This window comes from Heloderma suspectum, chromosome 2 (assembly GCF_057233095.1).
Source record: "Heloderma suspectum isolate Gila_16-S chromosome 2, 16-S_ref, whole genome shotgun sequence".
NCBI lineage: Eukaryota > Metazoa > Chordata > Lepidosauria > Squamata > Helodermatidae > Heloderma > Heloderma suspectum.
This window is the reverse complement of record NC_139459.1, coordinates 89,323,681-89,343,760: the sequence shown is the minus strand read 5'-3', so window position 1 is coordinate 89,343,760 and position 20,080 is coordinate 89,323,681. Positions and strand designations below refer to the sequence as shown.

Below are 20,080 nucleotides of genomic sequence, written 5' to 3'. Positions count from 1 at the left end.
AAATGAGGGTGTGCCTGCCCCATCCCTGATTTGGAAACTTCCACCCCATGTGGCTGACTGCTGACTGCTTCCACCCCATCTGGCGAAGGAGACCTACCCAATTCACAACCAAAAGCCCCCAAATTCTGGGCATATGGAGAAGGCAATGCCCCAATGGGTCCCAAAGCCCTTGGAAGGCAGACCTAGGGAATGGTGCTTCCAAGTGCTCACTGATGACTATACTTGTAACTTACACAGAGAGACCTGCCTCTTGTGACTGGATTCGCTCTCCTATTTAGAGGCAGCCTTCCAGCACTATTTCCTAATCCTGCCCCAGTACACAGTGCAGAGTAGGCAAGAAACAAACAAGCTCACAACTCCCTTCGCCAATTTGGCTGATCGGCAAAAATTCCTACTTAGTCCTTGTGCAATCTGCACTGTGACACAGGGATGGCTGGATGGATGCCAAAACAAGGTGAAAACTCAGCCAGTGAGGGTGGGAGCCAGGCTTATATAGCCCTTCCCATGTTCCAGCCTAGTGCTGGCTGATGTGCGAGAGTAGCATATGTGTCTGCTGCACACTGACACCTGTTAATATAACATCAAACCAGCACTGGAAATATTCATAAAAAGGGCTCATTGTCCGCTCAATGTGGTCTAGCGGTCACCATGTGAGAGCTCCAAAGTTTTAGCAGATGATACAGAAACAAAACTTAGGATTAGATGCAATACTGGCTTTGAAAGCCATTAGCCAATCTGGAACAGAGAGCTGTACATATATACATGGTGGAGTCTGGTACAAAATGTCCAGTCTCTGAAAATCACTGAAAATCAAACAGAGTCACCTTCTGTAAAAGGGACCTCAGCTCACATAAGGTTCCTCTGTCCCATTTTTCTCAATTTTCCCTCAGCCCTTCTTGACAATCTCACCCTACTTAGGAGGGCTCCCCCAACTGTCAAGAGAGCTTTTCAGGGTGATTGCTGAGGGGAGTGGGAGAGGAAAGTCACTTTCGGCCACCTTTTCTGGATCCAAGCCCATGATCTGTATGTCGTTTTAAAAGCTGTAAATGAGATTTAGCATCAAGGGCAGAGTAGAGATATATAAGGCTTTAACAGCCCTCTTTTACCCTATCACTCCCAAAACAAGATGACAAAACCCAAGGAAGTTAAATCTATCTATCTATCTATCTATCTATCTATCTATCTATCTATCTATCTATCTATCTATCTATTTAATCTCCTTCAGTTGGCTGTAAATTCAAGCTATTCAATCCAGAAGATTTCTGTACCATTGGTCATTTTTATAGTCTGAGTCATAGGTGAGTTTTTGTTGTTGTTGATGTTGTAAAAAAAAATTAAAGGCTGCACCACTGATTACAAAGTTAACAGTTATAGCCATGTACCTATAACAATATTAAAAACAGTTGATCATTTTAAAACCATGTTTACGCTGTATCAACCTGTGTTTCTCTGGTCTAAATCCAACTGTCATCTATGAGGAGTCCTGATCATCCATACTGCAACAGAATACCACACTGATGTGGTCTAACTGTGGTTCCATTAGGTCTCATTGTATCACAGGATGTACCACTTGATCACCATAGATTAGTTCATTTGAAAATAGAACTTCTCTGACGTTGTTCACAATGGTATATTGTTCAAAAGGAAGGAAATTTTGCAGTTTGGGCAACTAATCCATTGTCTTTACCTATAATTTGAGTGTGATTTAGTCTTTTCTTTGTTACACTGTACTGAAAATGCCATGTTTCATTATGCCTGATTGCAACATGAAAAAGATAAGTATGAAATTATTTTTAATGGAATCCACTTGCTCATCTTGCTAGAAGCACTTACCAGTGATTATATATGTATGCACTTTGACAAGAATGAAGCTTCCACCTTGATTGTCACTCTTTGCCTAATCAAACGCGGAAAATAAATTTCTCAACAAGATTAGGGCTATTATTTTTATATGTGTGTGGTGACATTTTTGATCCCCCCCCCCTTTAGAGGGAAAATCAGCAGCACTGTACTTACCTAAGATCTTGCCAAGTATGAGTGATTTGATTGCATTGAATTGTGTATCCGAAGACAGAAAGAATTTCATCCTTTCATTCTGGTTAACCTTCCATATCATTCAGTAAGATATACAAAGTAGCAGAATGGAAGACAATTTAATTGGGATATGTAGTATGAGGAAAGTTGAAATTGTGGGAGGAAAAAATAAATAAGAAAAGCTGCTCAATGATAACATAACATTTAAGAGCAATACTAAAATATTGTGACATTCATTACAATCAAAAACAGTTTTATGAAGAACTTGGTATACCTCTCTTTGAATACCGTTATTGTGGCTACGATACTGTTCAAGCAATTGCAGCTTATAAACAACTCTTTTTATAATCCATTTCGGTAACTCCCTTTTATTCAACTGTAACCACAGTATAATTGGCAAGGCATCCCAACCAAATTACTTATCTGAGAATGAACTTTAAATTTGAAACAATTAAATACTACACTATGAAAGTCCCTGTGTCATTACATAAATTGCTTGCCTTCAAATGCTGATGACAGCACATATCTGCACTCCACCAGCTCCTAGCCCAATATATTTTTTGATTATGACATTTCTACAATAGGGTCAGCTCAATGCTACCACATTCAGATATGATTTATGCAAGCTAATCTTCCAGTTCTTTTAGAAATTGTGTAATGAGGTAGGCATAAATACATTTTCCAAGTAACTTTCCCATTTATCCTAGAAGTTCATATTCCCCCGAAGTAAGCAGAAGCCTTGAATCGTAATACATTTTGAAAATCAGGTACATGCTATCTATAATTTCTTTTAAAATAAATTTCATAAGGTTTATATTCAACCCAATTCTAATACAGCAAAAGTGAATTGCACATAGTAGGCTGCTATGCATAGGTGCTACCTTTTCAGCAATGTGGAGGTAGTTTAATATAGCCAACATTGCCCACAGTACACACATTTATTATTTCTGTCCCACCCCAGTCTCTGGTCTAACTGCTCTGACAGGTTTTTTTTTTTTTAAGACTTGAGAAAACCTGAGCCACCCATCCCCACCCTCACTGCCCAAAGTAGTTTTAAATAGAACAGTCACTCAATTAAAAAAAACCTCAAACACTTGAGGCACAATCCTATGGTTCCTGGAGAGCATCCCAGGGACCATAGGATTTTTTGAGATTTCCCCTCCCGAGACTGTAGACACTCCTATGATCTCAGGAGAGGGCCTCTGAGTTCTGATCCTTTCCCCCTACCCCTTCTCCCTCACAGCCTCCTTGGAAACAAGTTTGGTGACTTCTTCCCAAGATTGCAGAAGTGACTTTGGGGAGGCAAAAAAAAGGGGGGTGTTCCAGAGAAGTGGGAGGGGAGGAGAGGGGAGGGGAGAGGCCAGGATATGCTGCATTCTGTGACCTCTCCAGCCCTGGGCCTGACCCTGCCAGCACGATTCCTCTAGATGGGCTCAGAGGACCATCTAGAAGAATCCAAAAAGGAGGAAGCAGAGGTAAAAATCACCTTTGTTGCTTCTTCCACCTGCCAGCAGCAGCCCAGTAAGACACAGGAATCTCTGAAGCCTCCAGGATCAGTGATTATTGTCTAGTGGAAGGCAACCCAATAGGGTTGCATCCTTACTCGATTAATCAAATGACTAGTCAATTAAAACTTCATTCATTTATATGTGATTAAAGCAATAGTTTTGAAGAAACAAACATAATTCCTTATTTATAGATGGTGCATGTATATGTCATAGCAAACAGGAGTGGCATTCCCTCCTGTCTGGGAATGAAGGTAGAATGCCTCCTCAAAGAGAGGACCTGCCATCTACATATGTTAGATACATTAAAATAATTTACAATTCTTGCTTTAAAAATATGTTGCCTGATTAATACTGGGATGCCTTTTAAATCTTAAAAAAGTTTATACTTTACTAATATAAGTAATTCACTGATTAATGGTGCAATTCAATACATGTCTATTCTAAGATAAGACTTATTAACCTCAGTGGGACTTCTCCCAGGTAAATGTGTATAAGATTGCATCCGAATGCTCCAGTCCAATGTACGTTACCCAGGAGTACGCTCTCTTGAAAACAATGAGACTTACTTCTAAGTAGACATGTATAGGATTCTACTATAAAGTTTGCAGCCCTAGTTTTTAAAAGGATTTTCCTTTCTTTTTTCAGTTTGTGGAGGATGTGTGTATAGTAACTTATCCACATGAACATTCACACTCTTTAAAAATAATTAAAAAAATGTGCAAGACTAGCTATTCTTCACAGCAATGCCCTATCATTTCAGGAACATTTTCTAAAATGATATAAAAAAATCTATTTTACTTTGAAAAGTGTGAATGTTTCACCGTACAGTGAACGTTTAACACCCTGCAGTGAACACACTACAAGACATTTAAGTACATTTTCTCATCTGCTTTAAAGTTTCAGCTTAGGTGTGAAATTAACTGGTTCCCACAAAATGTGTCCTCGACTACACTAGCATGGAACAAGTGAACTCCCAGTGTGCAGAGATAAATACATTAATCAACAATTAAAGGCTCCTGTGAGGCTAAAGCACCCATCCCATACTCAGAGTCAGATGAGGCTTCCTTTTCTTATTGGCATGTGTCATCATCAGTGCTCTTGATTTCCCCTCTTTCCAATCATGTCTGTTGGGGGCAGGTATCTTTCCTGAATCAGGTATGATTGGGTTGATTGTTTACAAGGAAGAGGCATAGCAGAATTAATTACAACCATAGGAGATTTTGTACTGCATCTGTGGATGAATCACTCCTCTGGGTCCCCCTCCTCCCAAATCAGTGGGCGGGGGCAGGTAATAAGGCTGAATTCCAGGGGCATCCCTGGGGCCATAGGATATAGTGGAATTCCCTCTCCATCCAGGGAGAAGTCCCCAGATGGCATAGAAGTTTTGCCCTCAGAAACCTCCTCCTTGTGGTGGGAGGAAGGTCCACCACTGTTGCTACTCTGCTGTCAGAACTCCAGTGGTGAAAAGGGTGAAAAGGAGGTGGTCACGGGGGGGGGGGGACCATGGGAGGTTTTGGATCCACAGAAACCAAAGCCCTCTTGTTCACCTGACACACCCCTGGAATGGGTGAAAAACTATATGAGCCCTGGAGCTGGAGTAATTTATTTCCCTCCCATTGGAAAGTGTGGCGGTTGGGGCGGGGAGGCCTCAGTACAGGCCTTATGCATGAACCAAAGTCCCCAAGATGGAAAAGTACAAAGAATGTTGTAAGAAAGTAACTGGGGAAAATAAGACACAGATGGCTGGGTGGGAGAGTGGAATAAACATCCTTGAACACAGATAAAGAAGACTCTAACTCTTATCTCATGAGGACAATGGACAGGCAGAAACCCATTGCCTAATGAGATAAGGTACTGTCTTGAAGGAACTTGTGTAAATGAGTCCAGCTGTGGAATGTGCTTAGTGTGTATTCATAGATAGAAGCCTCCTGTACACATGATAAATGCCTGATGTGTGCGTGATCAGCATAAACTCTAATGTGATTGGATTTAAATAATGTGTGTAAGCTTCTAATAGGCTAAGACCTTTGCTTAGTATTTTTACTATGATAAAAACCCATGTGACCTGTCCCCAAGTTATAGTTCTTTTGCAAATTACCCATGTATACACGTTTTGAATAAAGTGTGATTTCAGATATGTGACCACCAGTTTCATCCTTTGGCCAGGGATAGTTCTCACACTCTTTATTTCCCCCACAAAAGTTCAAAAAGAGAAAAAAAGGCCCCCCACCCCAAGGCAAAAAACAAAGGGAAACCACACCTTCTGTCCTGCTGGCACAAGCTTGGCAGAGCATAGGAAGTGGTGATTCGTCTGCCACAGATTCTCCCTCTTCTGCTATGGGATTACTCTGTAATACTCTTTTTTACATTATGTAAACTTTTGGGGTGTAGGTGTGTGAAATGTGCCTTCAATTTTAATTCAAGAAAAAAAAAAGTGTGCCTTGACTAGAAGTGGTTAGGGAAACCCTGGGCTTTTTTACATGAGGCTGTTAATTGGCTGTTAATCCACTGTACCTACTTTCAGTTTTGTCACAGAACTGAGATCACAGAACTACCCGAAAAGTGTTTCCTTTCCTGCTTTTCTGCTGCATAACCTTTAGGTGGCACTGTGGTATAGCAGAATAGCACAAACACACATGTGAAAAAAGTGTTTCATTTCACTTTTATAATTAAATACTGCATTTTCCCTGCTCTAAAAGAAACTCACCAAAAGTGCTCTTTAGACACAGAAGTGAGACTGGAGGGTCATGACATCATCTAAAGAACCCATAAACAACTGTGAGTAGGGAATGATGAGGGCATGCTAAATGCCTCATGTGGAAAAGCCCACTATTAGGTAAATGCAAAGACAAGCACCCCCCTGCCCCATCCCACCTTAAGGTTCTCCTCCTTCATTTACATAGTACAGTTTTCAATACTTGATAGGGGTTAACATCTCATAGTTCTTCTATGTACCCATTGCTCTCTATAAGTTATTTACTGTACCCATGCATAGTCTTTTGTTAGCAAGCTAACATGAACCAGGATTTTGTTGTCATCCTCATTGCAATGCAATGTGAAAGAGAATGTGACCTTTTTAAATGGTAATAGGTGAACATCAAAAACATCACTTAGCCAAGATTCTCTCTGCACAGAGAGAGCCTGCTGTGTTTTGCTTTAGTTCTTTCAGCACTTCACACACACACATTTATTCAGGGGCACATTCTATATAGTATTTATTTATTTTATTTTGCTTTGGGGCTTTTCAGCTTTGATGACAATCTTTTTTTTTTTTTTATATTACCTCCACAAATAGCTTTTCTTCCTCTCTGTTAATCTTCACACGGTGAAGCTGCCCGTCGGCCATGGTTTTGAAATTGATGCTAAAGATGTCAGGATCTTGATGACTATCTAGCTTGTACCTGATCTGTAAACTTCCTGAAGGAATTGGGGAAATAATACTTTAGGTTCATGACTGGTATATATACAAAACAGGTACATAATATTTCCATTTTTCTGGAAAGCATTTGAAAACCATTGTGAAACAATATTTGATTTATTGAAAAGAATATTTTAAAATAATAGACAGGAACAATAGACATGCACACAGAGACACACACAAAGAAAGGATAAAAATATTAGAAGAAAGCATGAATGACTCTATCTGGGCATGTTTAGCCTTGAGAAGAGAAGACTGAGGTGAGATATGATAGCACTATTCAGTTCAAGTACTTGAGAGGTTGTCACAGAGAGGAAGGCCAGGATCTCTTCTCGATCATCCCAGAGTGCAGGACATGGAATAATGGGCTCAAGTTAGAGGAAGCCAGATTCCGGCTGAACATCAGGAAAAACATCCTGACTGTTACAGCAAGACAACAATGGAACCAATTGCCTAGGGAGGTGGTGGGCTCTCCCACACTGGAGGCATTCAAGATGAAGCTGGACAGCCATCTGTCAGAGATGCGTTGACTTAGATTCCTGCATTGAGCTGGGGGTTGGACTCAATGGTCTTATAGGCCCCTTCCAACCCTACTATTCTATGATTCTATGATTCTATCTAAGAAATTAAGTTATGATAGATAGCAAGCAAATTTTCAATTTTACCAGAGGGCAGACCCGTTTAAAAGTATTTTACTCGTAAATTCCCATTAATGGCACTTGGTATTTATGTGGTTATTTGAGGACAGAGGCCATCATATTATCATTCACATTTACCTATGTAGTGCCCATCTTATTACCACAAGTACCATACAGTACATTTTTATTACTTTTGGCAAAAGATTATTGCAACTTTCTACAGAATAGAAAATAAGCTTCAGAAATGCAACTCACGAAAAAGAAAACTTAAAACATGAAGCTAAAAACATCAAAATAGCCTAATATACCAATGGGTTTGTCAGATTAAAACTTCACCACAGCAATTAACAGCCAACAGTTTTTGTTTGGATTTTCAAGGCTTCAAGAGTGTAAAGTGAAAATCTATCATATCACATTGGAGTATGTATCTGACTGACAGCAGATAGCTGCCATCTTCATGAGAGGAGCATATAGGGCCTTCATTGGTTGTGAATTGCTGTTTGCCTTCTACTAGTGACCTTTGGTTTGGTGATTTCCATTCGCAAGCTATTTTTTGCTACGTTTAAGATGCATGTGTTTAGGTAGCATGGGATGCAGAAGTTTGCAACTCTCTCTTTCTTTCTGGTAGTGGGTATATCTGTAATTTTGCTTGTACAAAACTAAGCTGTCTGTACTTTTGTGGATGCAATCCTATGGCAGCTTACTTGGGCACAAGCTCTTATAAATAGAGTGTGCCCTCTTTCTGAGTAAACATACATAGGATTACTCTGTAAATATTATAAATACGTCATGTTGTACAATGTTACATGCTAAATTATAAATGATGCATTTTAAGTTTCTCAAGCAGTAAAATAAGTTTATGTTTGATAAGAAAGAAAGTATTGCATATATTTCAATTTTCCCCCGAATTCCCAATTTTCCCCTGTGAAAGGGATGAAAAACCTTGGAAAAACATTCTTCACCCCACAGCTTTCCAGAAATTGTCATATTTAATTATGGTTGTTTTTTACATTTCCTGTACCAGCTGGAAAATTTTGAATTTAAAATAATTTGCCTGTCAAAATATGATATTTTGATGAAATATCTGGTCCCGAAATTTAATACCAGCTTGGAGAGGAACCTGAAGGTCAGTAGACCCAGAGTAATTTATGGTGTCTAGTGACAACTCAGTCTTTACAATTTGGTCATATACCATAACATAGTTTTGATAGATGGGTATCTGGGATATCTTAAAGTTTCCTCAGATAGTTGAATATGGCATTATGTACACGATCTGTAATTGAAGGGAGTCTAACCTCTGCCCAAATCAAAGTTGCTGGAGTGATTTTTCGAGAGTAAAAATTTTACGTTTAATAGATTTGAAGTAGTCTTCCTGAATTCTATCATAACATAGAGCACCATGACTCAGAGTTCCAGATATGCAGGCGGTCCCACTGTTGTTTATGGAATGTCATAACTATGAAAAGTGAAGATCCCTGTTTGTGCTTCGATATTCCATAGACAACAATGGGACCTCCTGGTTTCAGAGGCAGTGATAGTTAAAACAATAAGGCCACAATATTTGGTTAATTATTGCCTGAGAAAAGTCAAAGTTTTAGTCAATATATATCTTCCCTTTAGAAGGTGAGATAAGACTGTTGCTTGGATACAGAAGGTTAAGTTGCCCTTATTCGGAGGGGAAGAGAGAAAAAGTTAAAAAAAAGAGGTCTCTGTGGGGGTACTCATCTGTCTGCTTTGGGGGAAAAATAAGGCCCTAGGTGCAAGCTACAGAGGACTTATTGAGAGTGAGGGACCTTAAAGGACTATTATCCCATTCATTTTCACCATTTTTGATTAGATCGATAGCTGGTTTCTTATTGATAGATTTCAATGTACTTTTGTACAGTATAAAGAGCTTAAATGGAAGAAACAGATAACTTGTATAACTGGAGTCTGAATCAGGGTCACCTCCAGGTTTTTGAGGGACCTTGGGCAAGACCCCCTCAATGGGCCCCCTCCCTCTACTTTCTCATCACCATTGTCATCAGCTGCTATTGTTCTGCATCCTCTTTCTCATTCCACTTGCTTGCCTGACTGGCAGAAAGAAAGGGAGCAAGTAGGCAGTGGAATTCGTCTCACCACTGCCATTGTCTGGGCCAGAATGAAGAGGCAGCCGGTGAACAAGCAAGTTGCAATGGTGAAGAGGAGAAGCAACTCTGGGGTGTAAGCTGGGCCCTCAGCAAGTGTCCTACCATGCCAACCCTTGATGCTGGCCCTCTGAACTGTCATCTTCATGGAGAGCTGGTTCATTCTGACAGGGAAATTATCAGGCCTAGATACAGATTTTTCCCTCTTCACATCATTTCAGACAGATTAATCAGGAAACTGGTAAATCTCTGTTCAGAAGTAGTCCCACTCTATGAAATGAGCTTCTTTTTTGCAGCTCTGGAATTTCCTGGTTCAGCTCCTGCTATAGCTCACCTACCTGCCACAAGTCAGGGCAGAGGGCCCTGGAAAAGCCCCTCTCAGTCAGCCCCTCTGGTAGCACTGTGACTCCCTAGGTATTGCCTAACCCATGCCATTTGGTTGTTGGTGGGCAAGCTGCCTGTCCGCCCATGGCAGCCATGCTACAGTAAGTGGTGGTCCAGGTCTGTGGAGTGGGCCTGGCTGTCCCCCACCCCCGTCCCTGCTGCCATCCAACTGACCCACACAGCAGTTGCAGTTGCAGAAGCAGCCCACTGCCAATGGTCCTTCTGGGCCCCCAGTGTTTGCTCAAGTATGTCATGTGCTGGTGCGGGGACAGGACGGAAGCACGGCTGGCTTCCAGATGCATGCTTTCTCCCCCCTCCCTTGCTCCAGTGGTGCAAGTCAGGGGCAAGGTCCAGGCTCCCTGCACAGCCCCAAATGTTCACACAGAGAGTGGGAGATGATGGGGGCAGTGTACACAGTCACAGATACTCATTTTCTTATTTTTACTTTCAATATATATTAATAATGCAGTCTAAGTATCTCCCAGAAGTTTTAAAAGCAACCAAGGGAAGGCTTGAAAGGCGGTTTGCTAATTAAAACCCTTCAAAAAGCATGGTGATGGTAGCTAATGTTAAACCATTAAGAAGGGTATTCTCACCATTTCTCGCAAGAATAACGGAAAGATACTCCTTGTAGAAGGAGCTTACATAAAGCAGTAAGCTCGGAATCTGTGTTGTTCGAAAGGTAAAAGTGATAGTTTCTCTGGTCAGTGTCATATCAGGGTGGAAAGAAGCAGCATGGGAACTGGAGTTCTTAGCCAAGTTGTAGGATTCTTGAAAGTTGTATGTCACTGAAGAGCCAGCTCCAAAATATGCAGAGATCTCTGAAACAATGTGCAATTTGTTTTGTTAACACAATCCTGAAATAAACTAAGGCTGTCATCTCTTCTTCTTTTTATATTATAATGATGCTTCCAAGAAAAAGAAAAAAAATAGAATCACCATTGTTCCACACAGTAGTTAAGAACATTAGCCATGATTGTCAGGGCCTTTTCTTAGGAGTCACTCAGTGTGTGGTGGCCTGTGGCCACAGGAAAATTCCCAGCTCATGCCCATTTCCACTTTCCAGCTACATCAACTCATGACAAGGTAAGTGTGGATTTAGCCCAGCTCAGTTTTTGGCAAAGTACTATAAATACATCTTCCTTGAGTGCTTTGACAAGCCCAAAAGAAATAGAACAAAAAACACTGTGACTTCGTTTGGTCTCCAAGGGTGCAATCCTATGAACATTCACACAGAAAAGTCCTACAACCCCCAGCATGCCCCAGCCAGCATGGTTGGCTGGGGTATGCTGTAAATTGCAGGACATTTTTCTGTCTAAATATGCATAGGATTTGTGCCCTAATTGTATTTTCCAAAAGCCGTATCAAGGCATTCCCCTCCACATGTCTCTGTTGTGCATGGAGGGAGAAGAGGGACCATCCCTGCTGGCCCTGCCCCTGCCATTACATTAGGGATGTCAGAGAATTCCACCACGGATCTCGGTGAGGCCGAATGCCAGCACATTCGGCCCCCCAAACTCCGTCGCGGAACGGCCTGCCACCCCCCCATGCCTCCTTTCCCCCACCCAATATCCACTCAGTTGACACATCTGTAAAGGGGTGCCTAAATGTATATAACTGTATGCAGATGTGTTCTCCATACAATGCAGAATCTCAGTCAAGCAAGGGTCCAGATGATGTGGAGAATAGGAACATACAGGTATATGCACACAGTCTCTGCTTTACAGATGTTCTAGAGAACACATGATGCTGGTGGAGGGGCCACAGGTATCTCTCTTCCTCCTCCATTAGTTGAGAAAATGGTGGGAATGAGTGTGCCTGAACAGGGCAAAAGGTTTGCAGTACCTTCTGATTACCATAATTGTTGGGTAAGTATGCTATCTATTCAGATTTTATTACTTGCTTTCCAACGAAGTACATTTTGTTTTGTGAATATTATGAAAGTTCAAATAATCAGACAAAACTTTGAAAATTAAGACAGCCCCTCCAAACCTAACCTTTTCAAACTTAAAACAAAATGGGCCACAATTGGCCAACAATAAATTTAATTTAAAGTAGCTTTAACAGCTGAAAAGTTTGTTGAAAATTTCAGATACAACAAGGAAAGGACTGGCATTTAGAATTACATTTGCCCTTTGTTTATTGATGTGAAAGTAGAAAATGGAAGGTTAATAATAATCTTAGGCTACAATCCCATACACACTTACCTGGGAGTAAGTCTCATTGAGCTCAATGAGTTCACTTCTGAGTAGATAGGTATACAGGATTGCACCATCATAGTGTCAGCTTAGGGTGCAATCCTAACTAGATAGGTGGCCACCTCCGAACTTGGAGGCGACCGCCTATCCAAAGCGAGGCAGGAGAGGCATGGGGGGGATCGTTCCCTCCGCACCGCTCCTGCCTTGCTGTTTTTCGCTAGACAGCTGTTTGTGGCTGTCTAGTGGCTGAGGGGCCGGCTGGGAGAGGAAGCTGCCATATGATACATAGGATGTGTCGTACTCACAGCTCCGCTCTCCCCACCCCAGAATGCCCCCCAGTCCCACCCCTTTTCAGTCGCTTCGCACTCCTCTTGTGAGTGCAGAGGATGGGACTTCTCCGCACTGCCTCCAAGGCAGCGTAGACAAGAGGGGCAGTCAGTTTTCCGGGAACCGACCTCAGACCGCGGGCTCCGAGGTCACTTCCTAGAAATGAGCATATCCCATGGCCTGCTAGATAGTGTCTAGTGGGCCACAGGATTGCTCTCTTAATGGCAGTTCAGCTACAGTCTTCAAATCATTACTTAACTTAGGTCTCATATAGTTTCATTCTCATTTACTGGATTCCTCTAGAACAATAAGTTTGAGGACGGCAGTTTAACTTTCTTTACAGTCCCTCCGAAAATATTAGTAGAGTTGCATTGCATTCTGATTCTGCACATTATTATATACTTGACTTTATTTTTTTTAAACAAAGTTTACATTGTACTTAATCCCTTGGAAGACCCATTAAAAAGCTTATCTGTAGTTTAGCAAAACTGACTACCACCTTTACAGTTAATGATGTTAGATAAAAATGAAGAAAATCTACAAACTGTTCTTTGGAATATATGTGTACAATTCATATATATATAAAGAAACCTATAGACTGTACTCTAAATTAATAACAATTTAAAATTTTAATATTATTTATTTCCTTAATTCAATTAATATTCCATACAAAATGAATTTACAGTTCATGCTTGCCTTTCTTACAGAATGGCCCCATGTATGCAGAGAAAGTGCAGTCACAAGAGAATCCATTGTATTTCTCTTTGCATTTTCCTCCATTGTGACATAAGTTACCATAGCTGCTACAATGTCCAGGACAGCCTGGTTTTACACCTGGGGTTATTTTTGCTCTTTCTTCCAGGTCAAGTGCTCCTCCATTTAACTGTAAAGAACGAATACATCCCAGAAATCCTTTCTGCCTGGATGCTGTTCCACCTGCAATGGATATAAATTCATATAAGCCTTGAAGTGAGATGATTTGTAATAATCTCCATATATTTTAGAATCACAAACATTCCATTCTGGTTTTCTATTATTATATGAGCACATCTGAAAATATTTAGAAATAATTAGGGATGGCAGAGAATTCCACCATGGATTCCAGTGAGGCCGGATACTAAAGAACGGCCTCCTGCCCCCCTGCCTCCCCTCCGCAGAATCTCCTGGGATGGAACTTACCTGGGGTGGATTCAGCGGATTCGACGGTGGCAGCGGCGGCTGGTCTCCTGGCCAGCCGCAACCGGGCTGCTGCGGCCGCCATTGCCGTCCTTCAAGCTGTGATAGGCTACGTAAGAATTTACATAGCCTATCACAGCTAACCCCCCCTAAAAAACCCAGCATATGCAAATGGCGGCGGCACTATTTGCGTTCTTTTTTTTCCCGCCATTTTATCCTACATAAATATTTACATAGGCTTTTACAGGGAAAGAAAGAAAGAAATGCAAATAATGTCCACTACGCTATTTGCAGTTCCCTTTTTTTTCGCCGTAATTGCCTACGTAAATATTTATGTAGGCTAGAATGGCGAAAAATAGGGCACGCAAATGGCGGCCGCCGTAGCTGCCACCATTTGCATACGCCTTTTTTTTGGGGGGGGATCATGCCGTGATAGGCTACGGAAATACTTACATAGCCTATCACAGCAGCCTGGAAGGATGCAAATGGCGGCTGCTACGGCGGCCGCCATTTGCATCCGCAGCAGCCCGTCCATGGCCGGAAGTCCGGCTCCGGCTGCGGACAGCCCTGGCCGGCTACTCTGTGGAGCCGCCGCAGAGCAGAGCCAGCCGGGCAGGATCCTGGGGGGAGGACCGGATTGCCTCCCCCCCATTGAGGATTCTGGGGGGGAGGGATGGAGCACCTCCCCCCCCAGCAGATGCTCCGAACAGAACCAGGTAAGGGATTCGTACATCCCTAGAAATAACAGCTGCTGAAATGGATATCTTAAAAGTTTCTTTGGCTTTTGTCAAGTAATTAGAATAAGTTCCTAAAACTGTTTATGAAAGACAAGATTTCTGTAGCAAATAAAAGTAAAAGATTTGCATTATCTCAGAGCAATTTAAGAAAATAAAAAAATAAAAGATTTGCATTATCTCAGAGCAATGGAATATGAAAATGTTAGAAACAAACTAATGACTGCACACTTATCTGTTATTTATTATACTCTTTTCTGGATTTCGTACGATGTCCTTGACATATATGTGCTTTAAGACTTTGGTAAGTAGTAAATAACCATATACCTGAATTTAGGAAATGATAACCTCTAATGACAATGGGATGTTTATATTTTTCCAAGGGAAATAAACATAGTGGCCTGGTTTGCACATTACAACAGCCCAGTGTTGTTGTTTTTTTTAAGCCCTGTGTTGTTGTGAATGCGGAATGTAAAATAGAACCGTGAATTTTGCGTATAAGCCTATGGACACATAGACTTAGATCCAAGGTTCATGACTCTATTTGCATCTATGGGCACATCCTGCCAATCGCCTTTTTTTTTTTTTTTTAAGAAAAGACATGGCAATCAGCAGGGACAGGGAGGAGGCAAACGCCTCTGGCTGGCAGGAGGGAAGGTAAGCGGCCCCCAAGCCAGTTCCCCCCCCAGAATCCTCATGGAGCAGAGCTGCTCCGGAGGATTCCAGGGGGGAGGAATGGATTGCTTCCCCCTGCCCCATGGATTCCCCACCAGAAGAGACAGTGGGGAATCCATACACCCCTAGTTCTTATTATTAGTATGTCATCTTTCTATGGATGAAAACAAAACAGGTAGCATTTGTCCCAATCTTAAAAAATTATCTGAAACAATAATGAAAGGACATATGAACACAGTTTGGAAAATACAGATAAGCAATGTCATTGCCAATGAGTTGGATTCATAAACTGGAGTAATGTTCTCTATAATGTGCATGTGACTGTTTTGCATGTATGGGATGGTTCACTCATTTGAAAGGAGAAAGCCAATCAGTACTGCACCTAAATGAATGAGGAAGTCATCCTGGATGGAAACTCCTGTCAACTGTACTGATTACTAGATGGGAGGGTAGAATGGACCAGAAGAGATGAATGCATACTGAGAATAGTGATGATGGCAAGAAGGAGAGAGGGTAGGTCTAGAAATGTGAACTTTCTAGGGATGGCAGAGAATTCCGCCACAGATTTCAGTGAAGCCAAATGCACTGGCATTCGGCCCCCAAAACACATGGCGGAACGGCCTCCCACCCTCCGCCATCCCGCGGAATCCCCCTGGAACTAAACTTACCTGGGGCTCCGGCGGCGGCTCCGGCAGTGGCTGGTCTTTCGGCTGGCTGCAGTGCTGCAGCTGCCATTAACGTCCTGCCAAGCTGCCGTGATAGGCTACCTAAGTATTTATGTAGCCTATCATGGCAAAGAGCAAGGATGCAAACGGTGGCCGCTATGCCATTTGCGCTGCTGCTCTTTCCATGATAGGCTACGTAAGTATTTACATAGCCTATCATGGCAAACAGAAAGGACGGAAATGGTGGCCACTACACCATTTGCGTGGCTGCCTTTACCGTGATAGGCTACGTAAATAATTACATAGCCTATCATGGAAAGAGCAGCAGCGCAAATGGCATAGCGGCCGCCGTTTGTGTCCTTGCTCTTTTCCATGATAGGCTACATAAATACTTAGGTAGCCTATCATGGCAGCCTGGCAGGATGCAAATGGTGGCTGCTATGGCGGCCGCCATTTGCGTCTGCAGCAGTCCAGCTGTGGCTGGAACTCCCGCTGCGGACGGCCCTGGCCAGCGGCTCCGCAGAACTGCTGCGGAGTGGAGCTGGTCAGGGAGGATTCCAGGGAGAGGGACTGAGCACCTCCCCCCCCACCGTGAATCACACCTGTGAAAAGGTAAGTGACTTTCGTACATCCCTAGAACTTGCCCAGTTAAGAAATTGTTGAGACATTTCCAGTTGAACACAACACACAGCCCTTAAAATTAGGGATGTATGAAAGTCACTTACCTTTTTGAAGGGTGACATTCGCAGTGGGTGGGAGGCGCTTCGTCCCTCCCCCTGAAATTCTCTCCAGCCGGCTCTGCTCGGCAGAGATTCCACTAACTGCCGTAGCCACCGCCATTTGCGTTCCCTTTTTTTTGCCATGATAGGCTACATAAATACTTACGCAGCCTATCACGGCTTCCACGGGGATGCAAATGGCGTCCCTGTGTTAGCTGTGATAGGCTACGTAAGTATTTACGTAGCCTATCACGGCTATAGTGATGAAGCAAAGTCTCAAGTCTCACCTCTCCACCTCCTCCTCCAAAACTTGAGTTCCAACAGTGGATGGAGGGGGCAGGGACTCAGCCTGGCTCATCTGTTTGTCAAGGCCTTTGAGGGAATCTCTCCCAGTGTCTAGGCACTCTAGGCTTAGGGAGGGTCCCTCCCCCAGGCTTTGATCTAGCAGTTCTAACTCTGATTCGGAATTGGAGCTGTCAGACATCTGAAAGGGTTGGAGCTCATCCCTGACAGCCAGCCAGAGCTGTTCCCTCAGTAGAAGCAGTGGAGGCTGGTGGCTCTGATGTCAGTGGGCTGTGAACCCACTCTAAAGGAGTTATCCACAGTGCTGAACCCTATCTCCAAACTAGGCTCAGCACCTTGAATCTCTCCTTTAGAGTTCTGACTAGTTCTGACTGAAACCCAGAGTGGATTTACAGCCCCAGTGACATCAGAGCTACCAGCCTCACTGAGAAGTGCTACATGCCGACATGTAGTTGAAATGGCATATGCCTGTTTTCCTTCCTCACTTTTTCCCAACATACCAGTTGTGAGGGGTGGGGGAAACTAGCAAAAGCCAAGGACTCTTTCTACATTCTTATGGTTCTTGACACTCCACAATAAAGGCTTCTGATATTTATTTTATTCCTCACTGATCAGGTGGAATAAAAATAAAACAAAAAAACTACAGTTCCCAGAGTTCCAGGCAGCAATAGAGGTTCTGAACCTCCATTGGTACAAGTCAAGGAGAAAGAAAACTGAAGAGTTTCCTTCCTAAAAATGTGATTTCGGAAAGTAGTTATGGGTTATAACAAATCACATAAAATTGTTTCCTGTGACAAGGAGTTTAAACACCGCCTAAACTATATGATCATCATCTGAGTTTCCAGGTGCTCTGATAGCCTGATGCACATACTTACAGAAATATGCTATTAAATAAGATGAAGTTTTCAAACAAGAAAACCAGTCCTTCATACATTTTCACTGATTAAAAAATAATAATACCTGCTTTAGAAGAAAGGAGAAATTGAACCTTGATCATAAAGCTAAAAGCTGTTCGTCATACAAAAAACTGTTCATTAAAGCTAAATCAAGCCCTAGATTTTTCCATTTCACTACCACTGCAGTTACAAGGCTGTTAAATTAATCCTGGCCTCAGTGCAGTTGGTACTCACTCCAGAAATTATGACTAATCCTACAGAGTTGGCCAAAAAGTTCAGTGCATAGCATTATTGTATTAAATCACAAAAATGCGTATATCCTGCTAGGTGCAAACATACACATTACTTAACATTGCCTAGCACATCGGGCTGATGAATGGCAGAGACTGTTGTGTCCACCCAACACACTATAGCAGTGTGTCATCGTCACTTTGTGGGTGCACTCCAGGCTGAGCTAAAAGCACACAACCACCACCTGAGGCGATATCCACTGGCAATTTCTGCATTTGTCATGGGAGTCGTGTGGGCTAACTCCCCATTTTCTGCCTCTGCATTAACCTGCTGAGGCATGTTTAATATGATGGGGTTGGGGGTATAGTGGTCCTTCATATATATTATCTATCTGTGCCTTTGGGAATAGTTAATGACAAATCTGATTATGGGATACCAGACATATGTTGCTGGTCAGCAGCATATGACTTGGTGGGCCACAAGTTGTGCAGGCCTATTTTAGGCAGACATTTCCTATCTTCTATTTGCAATTTGATCTTTCCTTTCCCACCCCTCTGCCCGGTTTGAAGTAATTACTTATTTTGTGATATTGCATGAAAACTTCATTTATTAGTTCTGATGACACTATTTTTATCCATATAACAACTTCTCTTTTTGACTAACCAACTATTCTCATAGTGGTAAGAGATCAAACTGTTTCATTGTTATGGAGTTATCAAAAGCCAGGAGCAAAGATCTCAAAGCATAAGAATTTGGGGTTGAGAAGAGGAACATAGTCCTTGGAAGGACTATCACAGCACAATTAATCATTTCAGAAGAGGGTTGATTAATATGACAAAAATGGAAATATTTATTACACTGAATAATTGGGGAGGAAGTCAATGTTCTGCAAAGCATAAATATGTCCAGTATTAGTTAGAGAGAATTCACTCCGGGTGCAATCCAACGGACCGTGCCCTCGTGAGATGGAAACCTCTCAACCCGGAGTCTTCTGTGTATCCAAAATCTTACTGAGCTGCTGCCGGCAGGGTGGGAGGAGTGACAGAGGTGATTTTCACCTCTCGATCCTCTGAGTTTTGCTTTTTCAGATGGGCCTCTGAGCCTGTCTAGAGAGGGTGTGAAGGTGAGTGTGAGACTGGGGCTGGAGAGGCCTCCCTCATCTCCTGCCCACTGGTACACTCCCTTTCTGACCTCTCCAAGGCTGCTTTTGTGACTTCATGAAGCAGCTGATGTGGTTCTTTCCATGGTGGCTGTGAGGGGGTTGGGGAGGGGGCAGCGGGATTGGATACTCGAGTCCCCCTTCCAAGGATGTAGCAGTTTCTATGGCCTTAGAGGGGGGACTTTGAAGATGCTCTCCCAGGACCATAGAATTGCTCTCCACATCAACCAGAGGGATGAAATTGTAATGTGCTGTTCCTACTCTGTCAAACTCTGTCATTAGGTATTTATAAATTCAAGCAAAAGTCATTTCACATCAGCTCTTCTCCAAAGTACTCAAAAGAATAATTGCACAGATTTTTGAGGGACTGCCAGCAGCAGACGTTATACTGGATAATGCTTCAATTTACTCCTAGTGCCCTAAAGTACCAGACAAAAGTAAAGGACATTTCTGTACAAAGCAAAAATGAAAACTCCTGGAAGCATCATGAAAAAAAGGAAATAATTTTTTATATCAGACAGTAGCATTTCTATATCTATATGTATACATTAAAGAACATATTGACAAAGGTAAGTAGAATCAAATTATTTGCTGAAATATCCACTCAACAGTGCCACATAGGTAATGGAAATGATTAATTTTGAAGAGGCTTTAAAAATCATATGCTCTTATGGGAACTGCTAGGGATGAGGGAACCACTAACAGAACAACCCTATTGTCTTTGAAGGTCCCTGTGGGCCCTGGGAGACAGAACTATGACCTTGGTAGGGGAAAATCTGAGATGCTGACTTTTTCCTGTCATTCTCTTAGGGCACAATCCTATGTCTGCTAGACAGTGGCTAGATGGCCATAGGATTTTTCATTTTCTGGGAACCGAGCTCAGAGCTAG

General features: G+C 42.3%; 1 protein-coding gene across 1 annotated transcript in view; it reads right to left on the bottom strand.

The window, feature by feature from the left end:
• CNTNAP4 (contactin associated protein family member 4) overlaps positions 1-20,080 on the bottom strand; it is a 333,732-nt gene that overhangs the window by 24,048 nt on the left and 289,604 nt on the right. Inside the window, exons 19-22 of the mRNA XM_084829657.1 lie at positions 13,330-13,569; positions 10,705-10,929; positions 6,826-6,959; positions 2,017-2,104 (exon numbers count right to left, since the gene is read on the bottom strand). Coding sequence (XP_084685783.1) covers positions 2,017-2,104; positions 6,826-6,959; positions 10,705-10,929; positions 13,330-13,569 — 687 coding nt within the window. The remainder of the gene's footprint in view (positions 1-2,016; positions 2,105-6,825; positions 6,960-10,704; positions 10,930-13,329; positions 13,570-20,080) is intronic.